The following is a 15927-nucleotide window of genomic DNA, read 5'->3' as shown; positions in this document are numbered from 1 at the left end:
GTAGAGACGTGGCCTTCAGAAGTGCAGGGAGAAACAATCGGCTCGTGTTTTGCTGTTTTTGTTTCACAAGGCTCTCTGACATGGTAGCAACACCTCTCGGGCTACCCTCATGCTGTTCCTGGGGAGTACAAAAGACGATCTTTGTGACAACACTGCCTGCCTGGTTCCGAGGTCCCAATTTGTACATGCCGCACAACGGTTTGAACATAGCACCTTATGTCGGGAAGCTTCATGATTTCATGGTTTAGAATAAACAACCATTGTTAGATTAATCGTTGTTAGATTAATCGGGTGGGGTAGTGGGGGAAGCAGCTTAGTATTTTAGAAATGTGTATAATCCATAATGTAATCAAATTCCAACAACTGCCAATCGTGTTAAGGTATAAAAAGTCTTAGTAGAAGACATTCTGGCCCACGAGTCTCTTGATGGCACCTGGTGTGTTTTGGCTCCGGGTGCCCTGCCTCTGCAGCACGCCCAGGCTGCTTGGGTGTTGCCAAGAACGCAGGGCTGGGGCTGTCTGCCAAGGGGTTCCTGACGGCGGCCTTGTTCTAATATTCCAGCGTCACCGTCTTGGTTTTGAGGTATTCGTTCAGTGCTTCCTCGCCTAGGAAAGAGAAAAGCAGTCCATGCTGAAAGGTGGATGTGAACACAGCCACCTCCACCCAGGTAAAGGCGGCGTACAGGTCCCTGAGCAAAGACCGGGGCTACTCTGGCGTTAGCTTTCATGTTCATGTGGGCCACCTGGGGCTTTGTTCAACCGCACGTTCAATGGGATGACATCTAGGGTGGGCGCTTTGCCTATCTTAAACTATTCTTTGAGGATGATATTGATGCCGGTGGTCCCAGGGCCACACTTTTGAGCGGTGAGGGCCACGGCCAGCGAGCTGGCCTTCTGAAGACCAGAGGGTTGGTTGGGTCAGTTTGAAACCCTGAAACTTTCTCTTTGAGGAGCAATTCTTTATCTCGATCCTTTGTCGAGTTTAGGCTGAACAAGAGTGCCCAAGACTGTTTAAACACTCAACCAAGAGGGAGGTGGAAAATGAGCTGATACCAAGGGCTCAGATAGAAAGAAAATGCTTTGAAAATGTTGATGGCAACATATGTACAAATGCACTTGGCATAATGGATGGATGATGGATGGATGGTGGTGAGAGCTGTAAGAGCCCCCAATGAAATGATTTTAAAAAAACATACTCAAACCAAACTCACTCCCACTGAGCCCATTCTGACTCATAGCGGCCCTTCAGGACAGGGTCCAATTGTCTCTGCAAGTTTCCGAGACTGTCACTCTTTTCGGGAGTAGAAGTCCCTGCCTTTCTCCCTTGGAGCTGGCTGGTAGTTTTGAATTGCTGACCTTGCAGCTAGCAGCCCAACTAGTCACCACGATGCCACCAGGGCTCTCATAGGGTTATGTGAAAGGAAGAGAAACTGAGCACAAGAGAGGAAGCTTTGGTCTAATCTTAGTTTAAGACAAGCAGAGATAAGTAGGTCTGCCTCTCCTCTTGGAACTTTATTTTGAACTGGGTTTCCAATGAGTCTGATCTCGGCTGAGAATGTGTTTTTCCACCCCAGATATTCAGGATCAGAATCCACAGTGTTACAAGATCCCCAGGTGATTCTTCCAGACCCCCAGTTTTTCCATCTGTAAAACAAAGATAATAATAGCCATGTCCCAGGGCCAGGGCGAGAATGGCTTGTGCACTGATAAGTAAAGTGCTTGGGACAGGGTCTGAGACTCTGGAAGTATTTAAAATTCAAAGTGGGTTAGGGTTATGGCCGCGATGTGTCTGTAAGTAGGATTGGTAGCGCTGTCAGCAGGGGTGCGTGCATGAGCTTCTTGCTGAGCCTCACTGCAGAGGGAGTAAAGGCTTGAAGGCGTTGCACGGTGCACAAAGAGTTAAAGCCACTGACATGTATGGTATGTGAATTATTTGTCAATTAAACAGTAAAAAAAAACAATCTGCATGAGCACCAGGAGGATGTGATTGTGAAGAATCTGAGGCAGTATAGGGGCTGGTTCTACCGTCTCAGAATGAGGGTACGTTTACACACCATGAAAGGGCAAGCACAAGTTGCCCTGGTGGTGTAGTGGGGATGCACTGGGCTCGATCCACATGGTCAAAATCACCAGCCGATCCGAGGGAGAAAGAGTGGGTTTGCTACTCCCAGGAACAGTGGCAGCCTTGGAAACTCAGCGGGTCACTGTGAGTCAGCATGGACCCGGTGGCAGTGGGCTTGGTTTGCTGTTTGGAGGAGTTGCCCATCAACTGGATGCTCCTAAGCAAGGGACTGCGCTATTTCAAAGCAGACAGCGTCTCTGCCAACAGGGAATGACACTGTGGGCTTTTTTACTAACTCCACCTCTGAGTTGCCAGACACCCAGAAAAGCACGCCAATTGCAGTGTTGGCTGTGAAGGCCAGCCAAACAGCATTCAGTCCTGGAGCTAGCCGGCCAGCAGCCTCCACCCAAGTTCACGTCTCGGTTTCCTCTTAGTTCCCAGAGCCAAACCACATCATGCTGAAGAGCAAGATGACAAGCCAGAGGCGTTTTCCTTACGATTGATTGTCAGAACTTTTCCTTTCTTTCAAAGGGACTCTCTTTCCTGGAAGGAGAACTGCTTCTCTCGCCATTTGTGGACTCTTCCTGCATGACTGTTGCGGCCAATAAAGCCATTTGCCTGAAACAGAAACAACTGAGCACCCGCCTAGCGCCAGACGGGGCTTTACTTTGTGCCTTGTGAACTGTCGCGCGGGAGACGCCCTTCCCAAGGCGACCCAAGCGCTCGCTAAACATAGTTTTTCTGTAACTTGGCAACAGAGAAACACAGGGCGGGCAAAGGAAGGCGTACCTAAGTCTTTCCCGAAGCCAGATTGTTTGACGCCACCAAAGGGGGCTGCCACGTCGGTCTTGTTGTACGTGTTAATGAAGACGGTCCCCGCGTCCAGCTTGTCGCTCACGTACATTGCTTTATTTATGTCTCTGGTGAAAACGCCCGAGGCCAAGCCGTATTCTGTGTGGTTCGCTCGCTGCAACACTCCATCGATGTCCCTAAAGATGGTTTTAGGGGAACAGAAGATTTCGTTCAATGTAAGGCGGGACAGTCTCAAAGCAGTAGTCCTCTTTTCTCCCTCCTGCCTCTGGGCTAGCTCCACCCACTAGAAGCAAAGAAACACTCCTGCCAGCAGCTTCAATTTTTGGCAATGTTTTTAGACATTTTTAGAACTGTCCCAGGCTGGCACCAGTGAAATATGATGATTCAGGTATCCGTGATCTGGATGCGCCCGGTGAAGCCTTTCTGAAATAGGATCCAGGGTCATCCTTTTCTTCTTCCCGGGGCCCCTTGTCCCCCAACCCCTCTCTGAACCTATTCTCAACGCGCCCCCTTATCTGCCTCCGGTTCTTCCAGCTCTGCACCCACAGCTCAAGGCTCACCCAGTAAAGGGCTTGGCTCTGAAGCCGTCCTAGGCCCCACAAGGAGACAAACCTCAAACTCACTGCCATTGCGACAATGCCAAATCAGAGCGACCCTACAGGGCAAGGTCGGCCCATGAACTTGGGAGACTGTAACTCTTCACCAGAGTTGAAAGCCTCCTCTTTCTCCTGGTAGCTCAAGGTTTTGAACTGCTGACCTCGAGGTCAGCAGCCTAACATGTAAGCACCATGCCTCCAGGGCTCTTTCCCGTGCCCTTGTAAGTGCAGAGTGGTTAAGTCAGACACCGGGTGACCTTGGGCCAATGGTTCCCTTCACACATGCCTCTGTTCACGCTCATGAAAAATGTGAGGACCTGCTTCGTGATTAAAAAAAAACCCTACCCACTACCATTGAGTCGATTTTGACTCATCATGACCAACCCATAGTGACCCTACTTAGGGTCTATGAGACTGTAAATCTTTATAGGAGCAGATAGCCTCCACTTTCTCTTATGTAGCAGGTGGTAGGTTTGAACTGCTAACCTTGCAGTTATCAGCCCAAGGCCTAGCCCACAAGGCCACCGGGGCTCTGAACTAACTGCATGCAGGACTCGGTAAAAGCTCAGTAAAAGTCAGCCGTAACCAGGGAGCACATATTTGTCCAAACTCAGTATTTTAGTAGAATGAACTAAGGGATGCTGGCTTGATTTTTCAGCTGTTTGTGGCTCACCCATCAAGTACACGTGAAGCACCTGTGGGCAGGGGCAACAACATCATCATACTTTTAAAACAATGTCTTCCCTTGTGCTTCTGTAAGGAGCCCTGGTTGCTGAGTCAGAATGGACTCAATGGCGGTGGGTGCGTGGCACAGTGGCCTACGCGTGGGGCTGCTAACTTCCAGCTCAGTGGTTTGAGCCCACTGAGTGCTTCTCAGGAGAAAGATGAGACTGCTTTCATAAAGATTACCAGTCTCAGAACCCCCGAGAAGCCGGTCTGCTCGGTCCCCGGGGATGCGATTGGTTTGTACCGTATTTTATACAGTGGTCTCACGTCTTCACGTGGGAGTGGATCCAATGACAGATGACCATTAAATGACAACGAGGGGACAGTGACCACCACACCAGTAGGTTGGGGGCGGGGATGGTCGCCTGGCTGTGAGACATGCACCTGCTGTTCTCTCGGGCAAGTGCAGTTCCTACCAACATCCCTGTCATAGGATAAAAACGGCCTTGTTGGATGTGAGCCTAATGTTTACAAATTCACAATTTTTCTCTGAGCACAGCCAGTAAATGCAAGTCCAATATTTTCATCTGTTACCCCGGCAAAGAAACCGAATCCGTTCCAGAGCCAGAGGGGAAATGCACTGTGTTGAACTTCTGGAGAAACAGTAAGGGATTCGGAGAAGAGCCCACCAGTGGATTTTCAAAGGCAATCTTGACTGTAAAACAAAAGTGGTATCGCTACTCTCATTATTGGTCCTGAGAGGTTTATCTGTCCTGCATTCCCTGTGTTGCGGGCTCTTGTCTGTACCAGTACATGCTCTGGTCTAGCCGGATTTGTAAGGTAGAATTGGGGTCATGATAGTGGGGGGAGGCATTAAAGAAGTAAAGGAAAGTTGTATGTTTCGTAGGTGCTGTACTGCACCCTGACTGGCTCATCTCTTCCTTGTGACCCTTCTGTAAGGGGATGTCCAATTGTCTACAGATGGGTTTGGGGTCTCCACTCTGTGCGCCTCCTCATTTGCATTGATATGATTTTTTGTTCTAGGTCTTGGATGCCTGATACTTGATCCCATCGATGCCTGAGAGTAGGGGAAGGTGGGGGGAGAAAGGGGGAACCGATCACAATGATCTACATATAACCTCTTCCCAGGGGGACGGACAACAGAAAAAGGGGGTGAAGGAAGACAGTGGTATAAGACATGAAAAAAAAGTATAAATTATCAAGGGTTCATGAGGGAGGGAGGTTGGGGGGGGGGGAAATGAGGAGCTGATATCAAGGACACAAGTAGAAAGAAAATGTTTTGAAAATGATGATGGCAACAAATGTACATATGTGCTTGACACAATGGATGGATGTATGGATGGTGGTAAGAGTTGTATGAGCCCCCGATAAAATGATTTTTTTAAAAATGGCTAAACCGATTGCTGCTGAATCGATTGGGCCCCTGGCGCCCCTGCGTGTTAGGATGTAGAACGGTTCCGTAAGGGTTTCGTTTTTATGGAAGAAGATCTCCAGGCCTTCCAAGCAACGCTGGGTGGGTTTGAACCACTGGCCTTTAGGTTAGCAGTTGATGGCTGATTGCTGATGCCACCTAGGGAAGTTTACCTTCACTCTGCACAACTTAACCTCGCACAAGAAATCTGGGACCCGTAGAGGCCACAGAGACACTGCAAAAAGCCTCACATTGCTCAGCAGGCTTGTGGACATAATGACTCAAATGTCTACAGACTGCATTTGAGGCTGAAAGATGGCTTCATGCCCTTTCTTGTTGAGGACTGTTGGGGTGTCATGGTGCTATGCCATTCCTTGCCCCCATCTAGAAGCATACTGAGATGGTGGCGGCGGTGGCAGCAGCAGCAGCAGCAGCAGCAAATCCTTGGCTGGTGTAGTCCTCAGCATGACTAAATAAATAGGTACTCTTATTTCAGCTTTTCAAATAAAGAAACTGAGGCACAATGTGATTAAATAGCTAGCCCAGTCACACAGGGACCCTAACATGCAAAGGCAGAAGCATGCCCTTACTCATTGTGCCTTCTTGCCTTCTTCTTCAGTGGACTAATTGTCTGCCTCTCTGGCTTTCTCCCCATCAGGTGGCCAGCTCCTTGAGGGCCCAACTAAACCCAGACCCACTGCCATCAAGTTGATGCCAACACAGCGACCCTACAGGACAGGGCAGTCTTGCTCCGTAGGGTCTCCAAGGCTGGCATCTTTAGGGAAGCAGACCCACATCTCTCTCCTGAGGATCAGCTGGTGGGTTTGAACCACTGACATTTTGGTTAGCAGTTGAGACTGTAAGTCTTTACAGGAGTAGACAGCTCACCTTTCCCTCTCAGAAAAGCTAGAGGGTTTGAACTCTGCTGACCTTGTAGTTAGCAGCCCAACAGGTAACCCACTATCCTACCAGGACTCCTTCAGGGCAGCGGAGTGCCTCCAAGAGTCTCTTACAGTGTGGCTATCTAAGTCCTAGAAGCCCTCCTGAACTCTATAGTCTGTTTTTCCTGTTTTTTTTGGTTTTTGTTTTCCTTTTCATCTTCTCATCGGTTCAAATAAACCTGAAGTCTAAACTCAGATGAATTGGGGCAGTACACCATGAGAGAATCAATCATATGAAACACTGCTTGATGAGTTCAGTTATCCTGTGGCCCCTTTGATATGGGGAGCAATCGAGAAAGGTTTAGATTGAATAACAAATAACAAACCAACATAAACTTTATAGTTAATTTATAGTTGATTACATGGGGACTGTGGAAATCTCAGGGAACCCAGGCGGTGCAGTGAATACTTAATTGACTGCTAACCAGAAGGGCCGTGGTTTTAACCCACCAACTGCTCTGTGGCAATGCGGCAATTTCTTCCTTAAAGATTACAGCCTTGGGAACCCTCTGGGACACAGGTCTACTCATTGCTATCGGGTCGCCATGAGTTGGCATCGACTCAATGGCAGTGGGTTTGGGTGGCTGTTTCTATAAGAATCTGAGTATCGGCTCTTTGGATGGTAATCACCGGTGCTAATACCAGTCTTGCTTTGGGGCAAAAGAACCTGATTTCACAACTGTTGCCTTTCTTAGCGTGCACAGGGGAACCCGGTCTCTTCTTTCTCAGTGTTTACCTTTTTCCCCACATACATTAAAATGTCAATCACACAAAACGTTTATAGATGTGACATTTAGCATTTTATGTCTCTCTGCTGCTTTTCTTAATTTAATGATGAAAAATTCAGAACCTTATCCACATGGTGTCTACATTTACACTCTTGCTAAAATGATGGCACATCTTCAATTCTCAGTAGATTGATGTAAAATAAAATACGTTAAATTGTTCTGTGGCAACTACTAATAGGTCTTGCTGGTTAATGTGACAATGCCGTGATAACAAAGTCTGATACTCATTTACACATTCAGTAATGAAATGGTCTGATGATGCTCTTCTCTTCCCAAAGGGGAGGATGCAAGCTTGTCCCCACTTAGTTTTTATCTGGTCATTAACAATGATCGCTTTCTAAAACCAACCACCACCAAACGTAACCATGTGAACCATTCATTTAAACTGAAACGCAAAACCATATCACGCTCTACCTTAGTTCCCAATGATTTGATTAAGGCAGTTATGCTTAGTGGTAAGAAATCCCATCTTTATTGATTTTATACGCTCTTATATAGCACAATAATAGAGATGGGGAAATGTAGCAAATCAAACCCTAGTTAACCCGTGTCTGAAAACATACCCATTGTGGAACTTAGAAATGACCATGATAGGCCCAAAGGATTCCTCTCTGGCAAGGTACATGTGGTCCTCCACACCTGTGAACACAGTTGGTTCCATAAAAAAGCCTAGGAGAAAAAGACAGAAAAGAACTTCAATGAGAGGGCAGTTTTCATTGAATAGTTCACCTGCTTAATTCCATGATAATTATTTTCCTTCCTCTCTGGCTCTGTAAAACCAGGAAGACATTCACTTCCTGGTTCACTCTGCCTCTGGCTGTGCTGGGAGATGGTCTGAATTTCTGGTTGCCCTCCCGGCTGCCACCTCGGAGACTTTGGGCTCAATGCAGAGACTGAGAACAGGGACTCTGTTTCTGCCAGAAAAGCCCCCTCCCTCTCTGTTCTGAACCCAAGCAACTTTCTCTGCCTCTATGACCACCTGATGGTACTAAAGTGATGCATCTTGTAGGCAGTCAAGGTAGGAACCCTGGTGGGGTGATGGTTAAGCACTTGGCTGAGAAACGAAAGGTTGGTGATTCAAACCCACCAGCGACCCTGTGGGAGCAAAGAACTGGCAACCTGGTCCTGTAAAGATTCCACAACTCACGGACTCTTAGCGCCCCTTTAGGACAGATAGAACTGCCCCTGTGGGTTTCTGAGACCATGACTCTTTTTTTTTTTAATGTTTGACCTGAGCTTGTTTGTCCCTAAAGAATCCAAAGTCGATTTCAGTTTTACTTTTTCTTGCCCCCATTTTTTTTCCAACCACTCAGACCAATATTTAGGGCCAAGGGGTAAGGACTCTGGAGGGATTAAAAAAATTTTTTTAAGAAGCACACTGTATATAGTCACACAGCCCATCTTGCCAAATGAAATCAACAATGTCCCGTTAACCCCTCCCTTACTGTGGTTCTCTTGTTCCCCCACCCCATCCTCCCTCCCTCGCGCCTCAATACCATATCCCGCCCTCCCCTCTCCCTGTTCCCACCCCCTCCCGGGCCTCCTTGTAGACGTCATCATCGTTGCTTTAGTGTAAAAACCACATTTCTTTTGCTTTGTTTTTTCTTATAAGAATGGTATGATTAAACATGTATCATCTTTGTTAGATTGACTAAGTTTGCTAAACATCATGGTTTCTCGTTTTGTCCAGGTCTTGCGGTGTTTATGAGAATTGACATCATTTGTTATTGATGCAGAATATTCTACTGTATGACTGGACCAGGGTTTGCTGATCCATTCCTATCCACAGTTGGAGTTTGGGGTTGTTTCCTATGCGCATGTCAGTTTGAGTTGTATTCTTTATTTCTTTAGGGGACACACCCAGTGGAGAGACTGCTGGTTCATATGGTATGTGCATTTGCATTTGTTTAAGGAAGTGCTATACTGATTCCCATACTGGTTCACCAATTCTACAGAGACTTTTAACTCTTTACAGGTGTAGAAAGCCTCATCTTTCTCTTGTGGAACGGCCAGTGGTTTTGAACTGCTGATTTTAACTGTTAGTAGCACAACACATAACCCACTACACCACCTGTATAAAGAGTTAAAGCCAAACCACACCAAACTCAATGATGACTCATCGTGACCTTGCTATGTATGGGTTTCTGAGTGTAACTATTTACGGGAGTAGAAAGCCCAGTCTCCAGAGGAGCTGCTGGTGGTTTTGAACTGCCAACCATGCAGATTGCAGCCCAATTCGTAATCACTACACCAGCCTAGGAAGCCCTACAGGGCAGTGCTACTCCATTCTGTAAGGTTTCTATGAGTCAGATGAAGCTGAAGATACTCAACAGTACGAGCTGATGGGGGAAGCAATGCTGTTTCTGGTCTTGCAGCCACGGTAAGCAGACTGCCGTGATGTCTGAATTAAACAAAGTTTGGCCACAGGATGGTCAGGTGTTGGGGAACACAGACCCTCCTCTTCCTGCTTTTCCACGTTGTCTGCACCGCTTTGCCCTGAGGAACTTTGCCTGTGACGTGTTCTCAGGGATTTCCTGTGTCAACTTGCCCGGCAAAGAGATCTGAGGGGACCCACCCTGCAATGAATCTTACCTCATTCGTTCACATCCTAACCACAGTGTAAGTGCTCCCTTCAGGAGCTAATCTTTCATTACTGTCCTTAGAGCTCTTCAAGGTGTTTCAATGTGGAATCTTCCCTCCGTCTCTGCCCTCCTTTTCCCCATGAGATTGCTTGTCAAAGAGACTGATTCATTGTCTTAAAGTTTATCTTAGGGTTTTGATTTGCTATCGCTTCTGTGTGGTGAAATTTGGTTTGTTCTTCTACCCACTCATATTTCTTGTAGATGGAAAGTCTGACCTAAAGGCATGATTAGATTCTAGTTAAACATTTTGGCACACATACTTCAGAGGTGAGGCTGTGCACTACACATTGCGCCCCAGTGGGAAACGCCCAATATTCAGTTGTCCTTCCTTCAGTGATGCCAAAACCAATGGGGAGTGGGGCAGAGTTCCCTGGCTCCAGGACAGCCTGGCTCCTCCTTTGTAAAGTTCTATTTTCCCCTTTAAGATAGGCCAGAGATCTCAGGGGTGCTAAATTTGATACCTTGCAAACAACCAGGTCCCTGTACCTTTCACCCCTTAACATGAACTTTCACTGCGAACACGGTCTGAAATGGTTATTTCATTAAGTTATGGAGGCAAAATGGTGATTTTCCCAACCCTACCATTCTGTCTACTGTAATTATCAGGGATTTTTTTTTTTCCTGTAAGGAGTCTCCTTTATCAGCTATTTAGCTATCCTAAAATTCAGTTCTTAGGGGAAATACAGGGCAAATTATGAAGACCCTCAATGAGATGGACTGACACAGGGGCTACAACAATGGGCTCACAAAGCACAGTTGTGAGGATGGCGCCTAATAGCCAGAGCGGTGCACAAACTACCTGCCACAGCAAAAAAGGAGTCTTTGTAGTTGTTCATCTCTCTCCCCCCCTTTAAGTGCAATGCCTTTGGGCCATTTAGATTTTTCATGGATAGGTTCTGCTTTAGACAAACCAACCCCAAACCCATTGCCATCAGTCAATTCTGACTCAGAGAGACCCTTCTGTGGGGTTTCTGAGGTTGCAAATCTTTCCAGGAGTAGAGAGCCTCAAGTGTCTCGCAAGGAGCAGCTGGTGGGTTTGAACTGCTGACCTTGTGGCTATCAACCCTCCTTCCCCTACATTGCCATCAGGGCTCCTTTGACAGCAGGGACGAATCCTGCCGCAGACTACGTTTGCCATGAATCAAGCGCTTCAGTGCCCAAAGAACACTGCTGTCCACCACACTTGTTTCCTTGCCAGCAAATCACATCCACAGGGAGAGTTGATTTCCACAGCCTTTGTACAGCCTAGGGGGCACATTTCCACAAGGAGGAAACTGGGGTTCAGGAAAACAATGCCCAGTGTGCCACAGTAGAGATATAGTCAAGCAGGATCAATAAAAGGTCTTCTAAGTATAATATAAACACCACCATTTGCTTCGGAGGCCAGAAGGTGCTGCAGGGAACATTGCTGACATCCTTTCCAAATTAAGAAGCCAAGCACCCTGTACACTCCTATGGAGGCGATCTTACCTGGCCGTTGGACTTGTCTTCCCCCGTACACCAAGGTGGCCCCCTCTTTCACACCAGTCTCACAGTACTGCAGAAGCTTCTCCAGATGGGCCTTATGATTCTGGGGCCCATGATCGGTAGATCTGTCAAGTGGATCACCAATTTTCATCTTTTTAATTTCTTCTACCTGTATGTCACCCAGTTCACAAAACACAATTCACTGTTAATAATAATAACGGCTACCCTCGGCCGAGTTCCTACCAGGTACTGGGTGTTGTACTAAGCTGCTGAAAGGTGAGTGGCCATTTAGCCAACAGAGCAACCCACTGGAGGGAGGTTTTCATGTTTCCATTTTCCAACTGGAAAAACCGAGGTGAAGTGACTTGCCTACCAGACGACAGCCACTAAGGGCTGTGGCGTTTTCCCGACTTGCAAATCCGACCTTTTAAGTTGTTCTACCAGAACATATGGTATGAGCGCTGCATCAAATTACCTGGAATATTAATCCATTAAAGTAGCGAGCCGCTGTTTTGTTAACACTGCATAATTTTTAAACTCTTCATGGCCGAACAATTTCTAAAGTGGCCTCATTGTGAATCTTCCCACCACCCCTAAAGGTGGCCCACTGTTCTTGTGAAATGCTCCTGGTACAACCATGCCAGAGGAATTGCTGTAACCTTCTGATCAAAACCGATCTTTATCACACGCTGTGCATCAACGGTGTGTCTTTGTGATTCTGTCTTGTTCCTCAGCAATCTTAATTTATCTCTGTATTTTCTAAAAAACAAACAAAAACCAACCAAACTCACTGCTATTGAGTCAGTGCCGACTCCTCGTCACCTGTAACTGTTTACAGGGAGAAAAGCTCGTCTTTCTCCCGTAGAGTTGCTGGTGGTCTCAAACTGCCGACCATGCAGATCACAGCCCACTCAAAACTGCCATGCCACCAGGGCTCCTGCGTTGTCTAATTCTAACCAAAAGACAGAATCGGGGTTGACATGACCTTGCAGGGCCATACATTTTACTTTAGGCCCCAAATAGATGCAGAAATGTTCCTAGTCCGTAGCCATCCACTCATTGCTGTAAAGCCCATCTGACCCCGAAGGACCTTATAAGACTCTAGCGATACGTCTCTCACAGTCGTTTTAAAATGTAAGGCCTATCTCTCACCAATATCATGGATCTCATAGGCTATAAATTATGCTATAAATGCAGAGCAGGGTGTAGGTAATAGCAACTCTTTTTTTTGGAAATAGCAACTCTTAAGTATACTTTATCAACTTTTTATATAGATCTATGATTTTTATTAGGAAAATATAAAAATATACAAATAATATAATATAATGAGCCTATGTGCCTATTATTTAGTTTCCATAAGTCCCAACTCATTGTCCTTCCTACTCACTTCCTTCCCTCCTGTTATTTTAAAGCACGTTCTATACATATTATCTGTAAATATGCCAGTGTACCGATATAAAAGTTAGGGATTGTTGCTTAAAATATAACTACAAAATGTTATTTATCCTACTTAAAAATTCATTAATAGCCAGGAAGTACTTTTTAGGTTAATATATATAATTTACATATAAATATATAATATATAATTCCATGTATAATTCATGGAGTTGTTGAAATGCCTTACCACTCTTGTCACAAATTCATCATGGATGGATTCTTCCACAAATAACCGCCCAGCTGCAATACAGTTCTCCCCTTTGTTGAAAAATACTGCTCCCATACCCTTGGAAGCAGAAGAGAAAATGTTGTTTCCATCATTTGGGAAGGTCAAGGTTGTCAGCCATTGCACACACATGGTTTGGACATAACAGCAGACAACACGTAGAAGCTACAGAAGGACACAATCGCCTCGGTGTGGTTAGTGATGAGAACTACTTGGAGGTAACTCGTTTTTATCTAGCATGTTTTCTCGTAGGGATTTTGTTTTTCCTGTCCCCCTTTTTTGGTTCATTCACTCTTTAAGAAAAATGTGTGCGATGATAAGGACTTATCAAGGACACATTTTGTGTTGCGTGCAGAATCTAGTTTATCCCGTACATTTAAAGGTACTAACTTAGGTGCCAGATTTTGCTTTTAAATTTTCTGAATTGTCAGTGTAGAAAGCTTTTATGTGACAGACAAAAAGGGTGGAAAAATCTATTCTTTTCCCCAAAGAGAAATTTGAAAAGATCTCTGAAGTGAGGGACTCTTGTAAATGACAGACTGGAAAGGAAGCTGGAGTTCTAAGCATCTTTCTTTGTAAGTCTAGCTTCTAATTTGCCTCCAGAAAACCTCCACGGACCAGGCTGAAAATACCACAGACTTTTTTGAAATAACACATTTTCCCTGTATGCGTGTTGTGCTCCTTCCAAGCAGTCCAACAGCATGCTGATTCTCTTGGATCGCGGGTCTTTAGATGGTAGGAAAAGAGTCTACATGCTACAAATGGTTTAGTGCTTGACTCTAGCTGAAGGGATGACAGCTCGGACCCACCCAAGAGCACCTCCAAAGCAGGCCTGGCCATCTGCTCCCCAAGGGGACCGCCTGGGAGACCCTGTGGGGCCAGTTCCCCGAACACACAGAGTTTCCAAGAGCCAGAATCAACTCAACGGCAGCTACATCAGTCCAACAGATGGTAGGAGTTCAGACTCCTGAAGGTTGGGCGTTTCTTCCCGTGGTGCCTAGCATCCTGCTCCTCTTTGGAGAATCGAGTATCAAGTGCACTTCTGTGAATATTCAAAATAAGGGGGGGAGAGTGGTTCTCTAGAACCACTACACTGGGATTGTTCCCTGGATTTCAGTCATTCCACCTTGAACGTTTTTTGCCCATTTCTTTTCACTGCTACTGGACAACCAGGAGAGTAAAGAGACCTGGTAAAGATTAACACTCGGTTAGATGTTGTGAAAAATGTGATGTAGAACAAAAATCCCTATTCCCTTTTTGTTTGTTTGTTTTTCTCCAGGACGTACTTTGGAAGGTCCACAGAAACCCAAGCATCTGAGAAAGTTCTGATGGCTGATGCCTGTCCATGGACAGGCAGGCAACGTCTGTCACGGAAGCCTCACCTGGCTACTCCATAGGACCTGGTCCCAGAAGCTCAAGGGCCCTCCTTTCCCCGTTTTCTTTGGTTCCCATGTGTGGCAACATTTTGCTGTGGCTGTTTGTTGAGCTTTGCACTTATGGGGGATGGAGAACCAGTCCTGCTCAGTGTGCAGACTAGCTAACTGAAAGAACTGAGAAGGCTATACATTTTCTCACTGCCAATGAGTCCATTCCAACTCATAGTGAGAAATACGTCACCAGGCCGGTCCATCTTCAGCAATAGGAGAATAAAGAGTTTATGCAGTTACTAAGTCACCAGGGCACCAGTGGATAGCTGATGTACCAATCATTAGAGCCCAGGCACCTGGGTTATGGAACGTGTGAATTGGATGAATTAAGACAGGGGAGAGGGTGGGGAGAGGGAAACTGCTCCAAAGGGAGAAACCTTAAATGAAAGGAGTAGGTACTGTTCAGGAGATTGTTCACCATAGAACTCAGCAAATGAGGAATCAGGGGAGGGCATCTTCAAACTAGGGGATATGATACTTCCAGAGGGGCTGAGAGGCGTGCCATCTCTGCCCAATTTGTCTCCGGGCTTGGGTGCCCAATTTTGCAAAATCGACTAATAAAGGCTTCCCTCATGTTAAAGTGAGTACAAATTGAACTTCTTGAGACTATAACTCTTGCTGGGAATAGAAAGCCTCGTCTTTCTCCCACGAAGTGAATGGTGGTTTCAAACTGCTGACCTGTTGTTAGCAGCCCAATGTGTAACCACTGCGCTACTGGGACTCCTCTGGGAAGACCATAAGCGTCCACCAAAAAGTTGAAACGTCTTAGCCCAATATCTCATTGTGTTCCCAGGTCTCAGGTATGAAGAATAAGGGCTAGGCCAATGGTTTTTATTTTGATCTTTAAGGTTTTTTTTAATACTTCTTTTATACTTTGAAGTGGTTTAATACTCACCAGGAGTTACAAAAAGTATAACTGGGCAATAGAAAGTAAATGTCTAGAAAAGAATGATGGCAATATATGTACTAATATGTCAAATACACTTGATGTATGGGTTGTAACAAGTGTAAGAGGCCCTAATAAAATGATCTAAAAAAAAAAAGTGTAACTGTGTCCTGTGTACTCAGCTTCCCCAGGATAATATCGTATAGAAGCATCGTGCATTAAGACAGGGCCATTGCCATTGCCAATTAGGTCGATGTAGGGAAGTCTTCTACCATTTGTTTGCCAGTTTGTCGTATTGTAGTGGCTTGTGTGTGGCTGTGATGCTGAACGCTATGCCACTGGTATTTCCAACACCGGCAGGGTCACCAAAGTGAACCGGTTTCAGCAGAGCTTCCAGACTAAGATCAGGCCGTGAAGAAGAAATAGGCTGTCCACGTCAGAGGAATTAGCCGCGGTGGCTAGCAGTGGAACGATGTGGATAGCAGTGGAACATTGTGGATAGCAGTGGAACGTTGTGGCTAGCGGTGGAACGTTGTGGCTAGCGG

At 46.1% G+C, this 15927-nt stretch overlaps 1 protein-coding gene across 1 annotated transcript in view; it reads right to left on the bottom strand.

Moving 5' to 3' along the window:
• Positions 1–217: 217 nt before the first annotated feature.
• ALDH1L2 (aldehyde dehydrogenase 1 family member L2) overlaps positions 218–15927 on the bottom strand; it is a 78858-nt gene continuing 63148 nt past the window's right edge. Inside the window, exons 16-20 of the mRNA XM_013004054.2 lie at positions 13031–13129; positions 11410–11575; positions 7861–7966; positions 2851–3050; positions 218–605 (exon numbers count right to left, since the gene is read on the bottom strand). Of these exons, the coding sequence (XP_012859508.1) occupies positions 550–605; positions 2851–3050; positions 7861–7966; positions 11410–11575; positions 13031–13129 (627 nt within the window). The 3' untranslated portion in view covers positions 218–549. The remainder of the gene's footprint in view (positions 606–2850; positions 3051–7860; positions 7967–11409; positions 11576–13030; positions 13130–15927) is intronic.

The sequence above is a fragment of the Echinops telfairi genome, unplaced genomic scaffold (genome assembly GCF_000313985.2).
Source record: "Echinops telfairi isolate 266 unplaced genomic scaffold, ASM31398v2 ScPeMD7_2;HRSCAF=8, whole genome shotgun sequence".
Classification (NCBI taxonomy): Eukaryota; Metazoa; Chordata; class Mammalia; order Afrosoricida; family Tenrecidae; genus Echinops; species Echinops telfairi.
The sequence above is the reverse complement of the archived record's forward strand: the minus strand, read 5'-3'. Positions and strand labels throughout refer to the sequence as shown.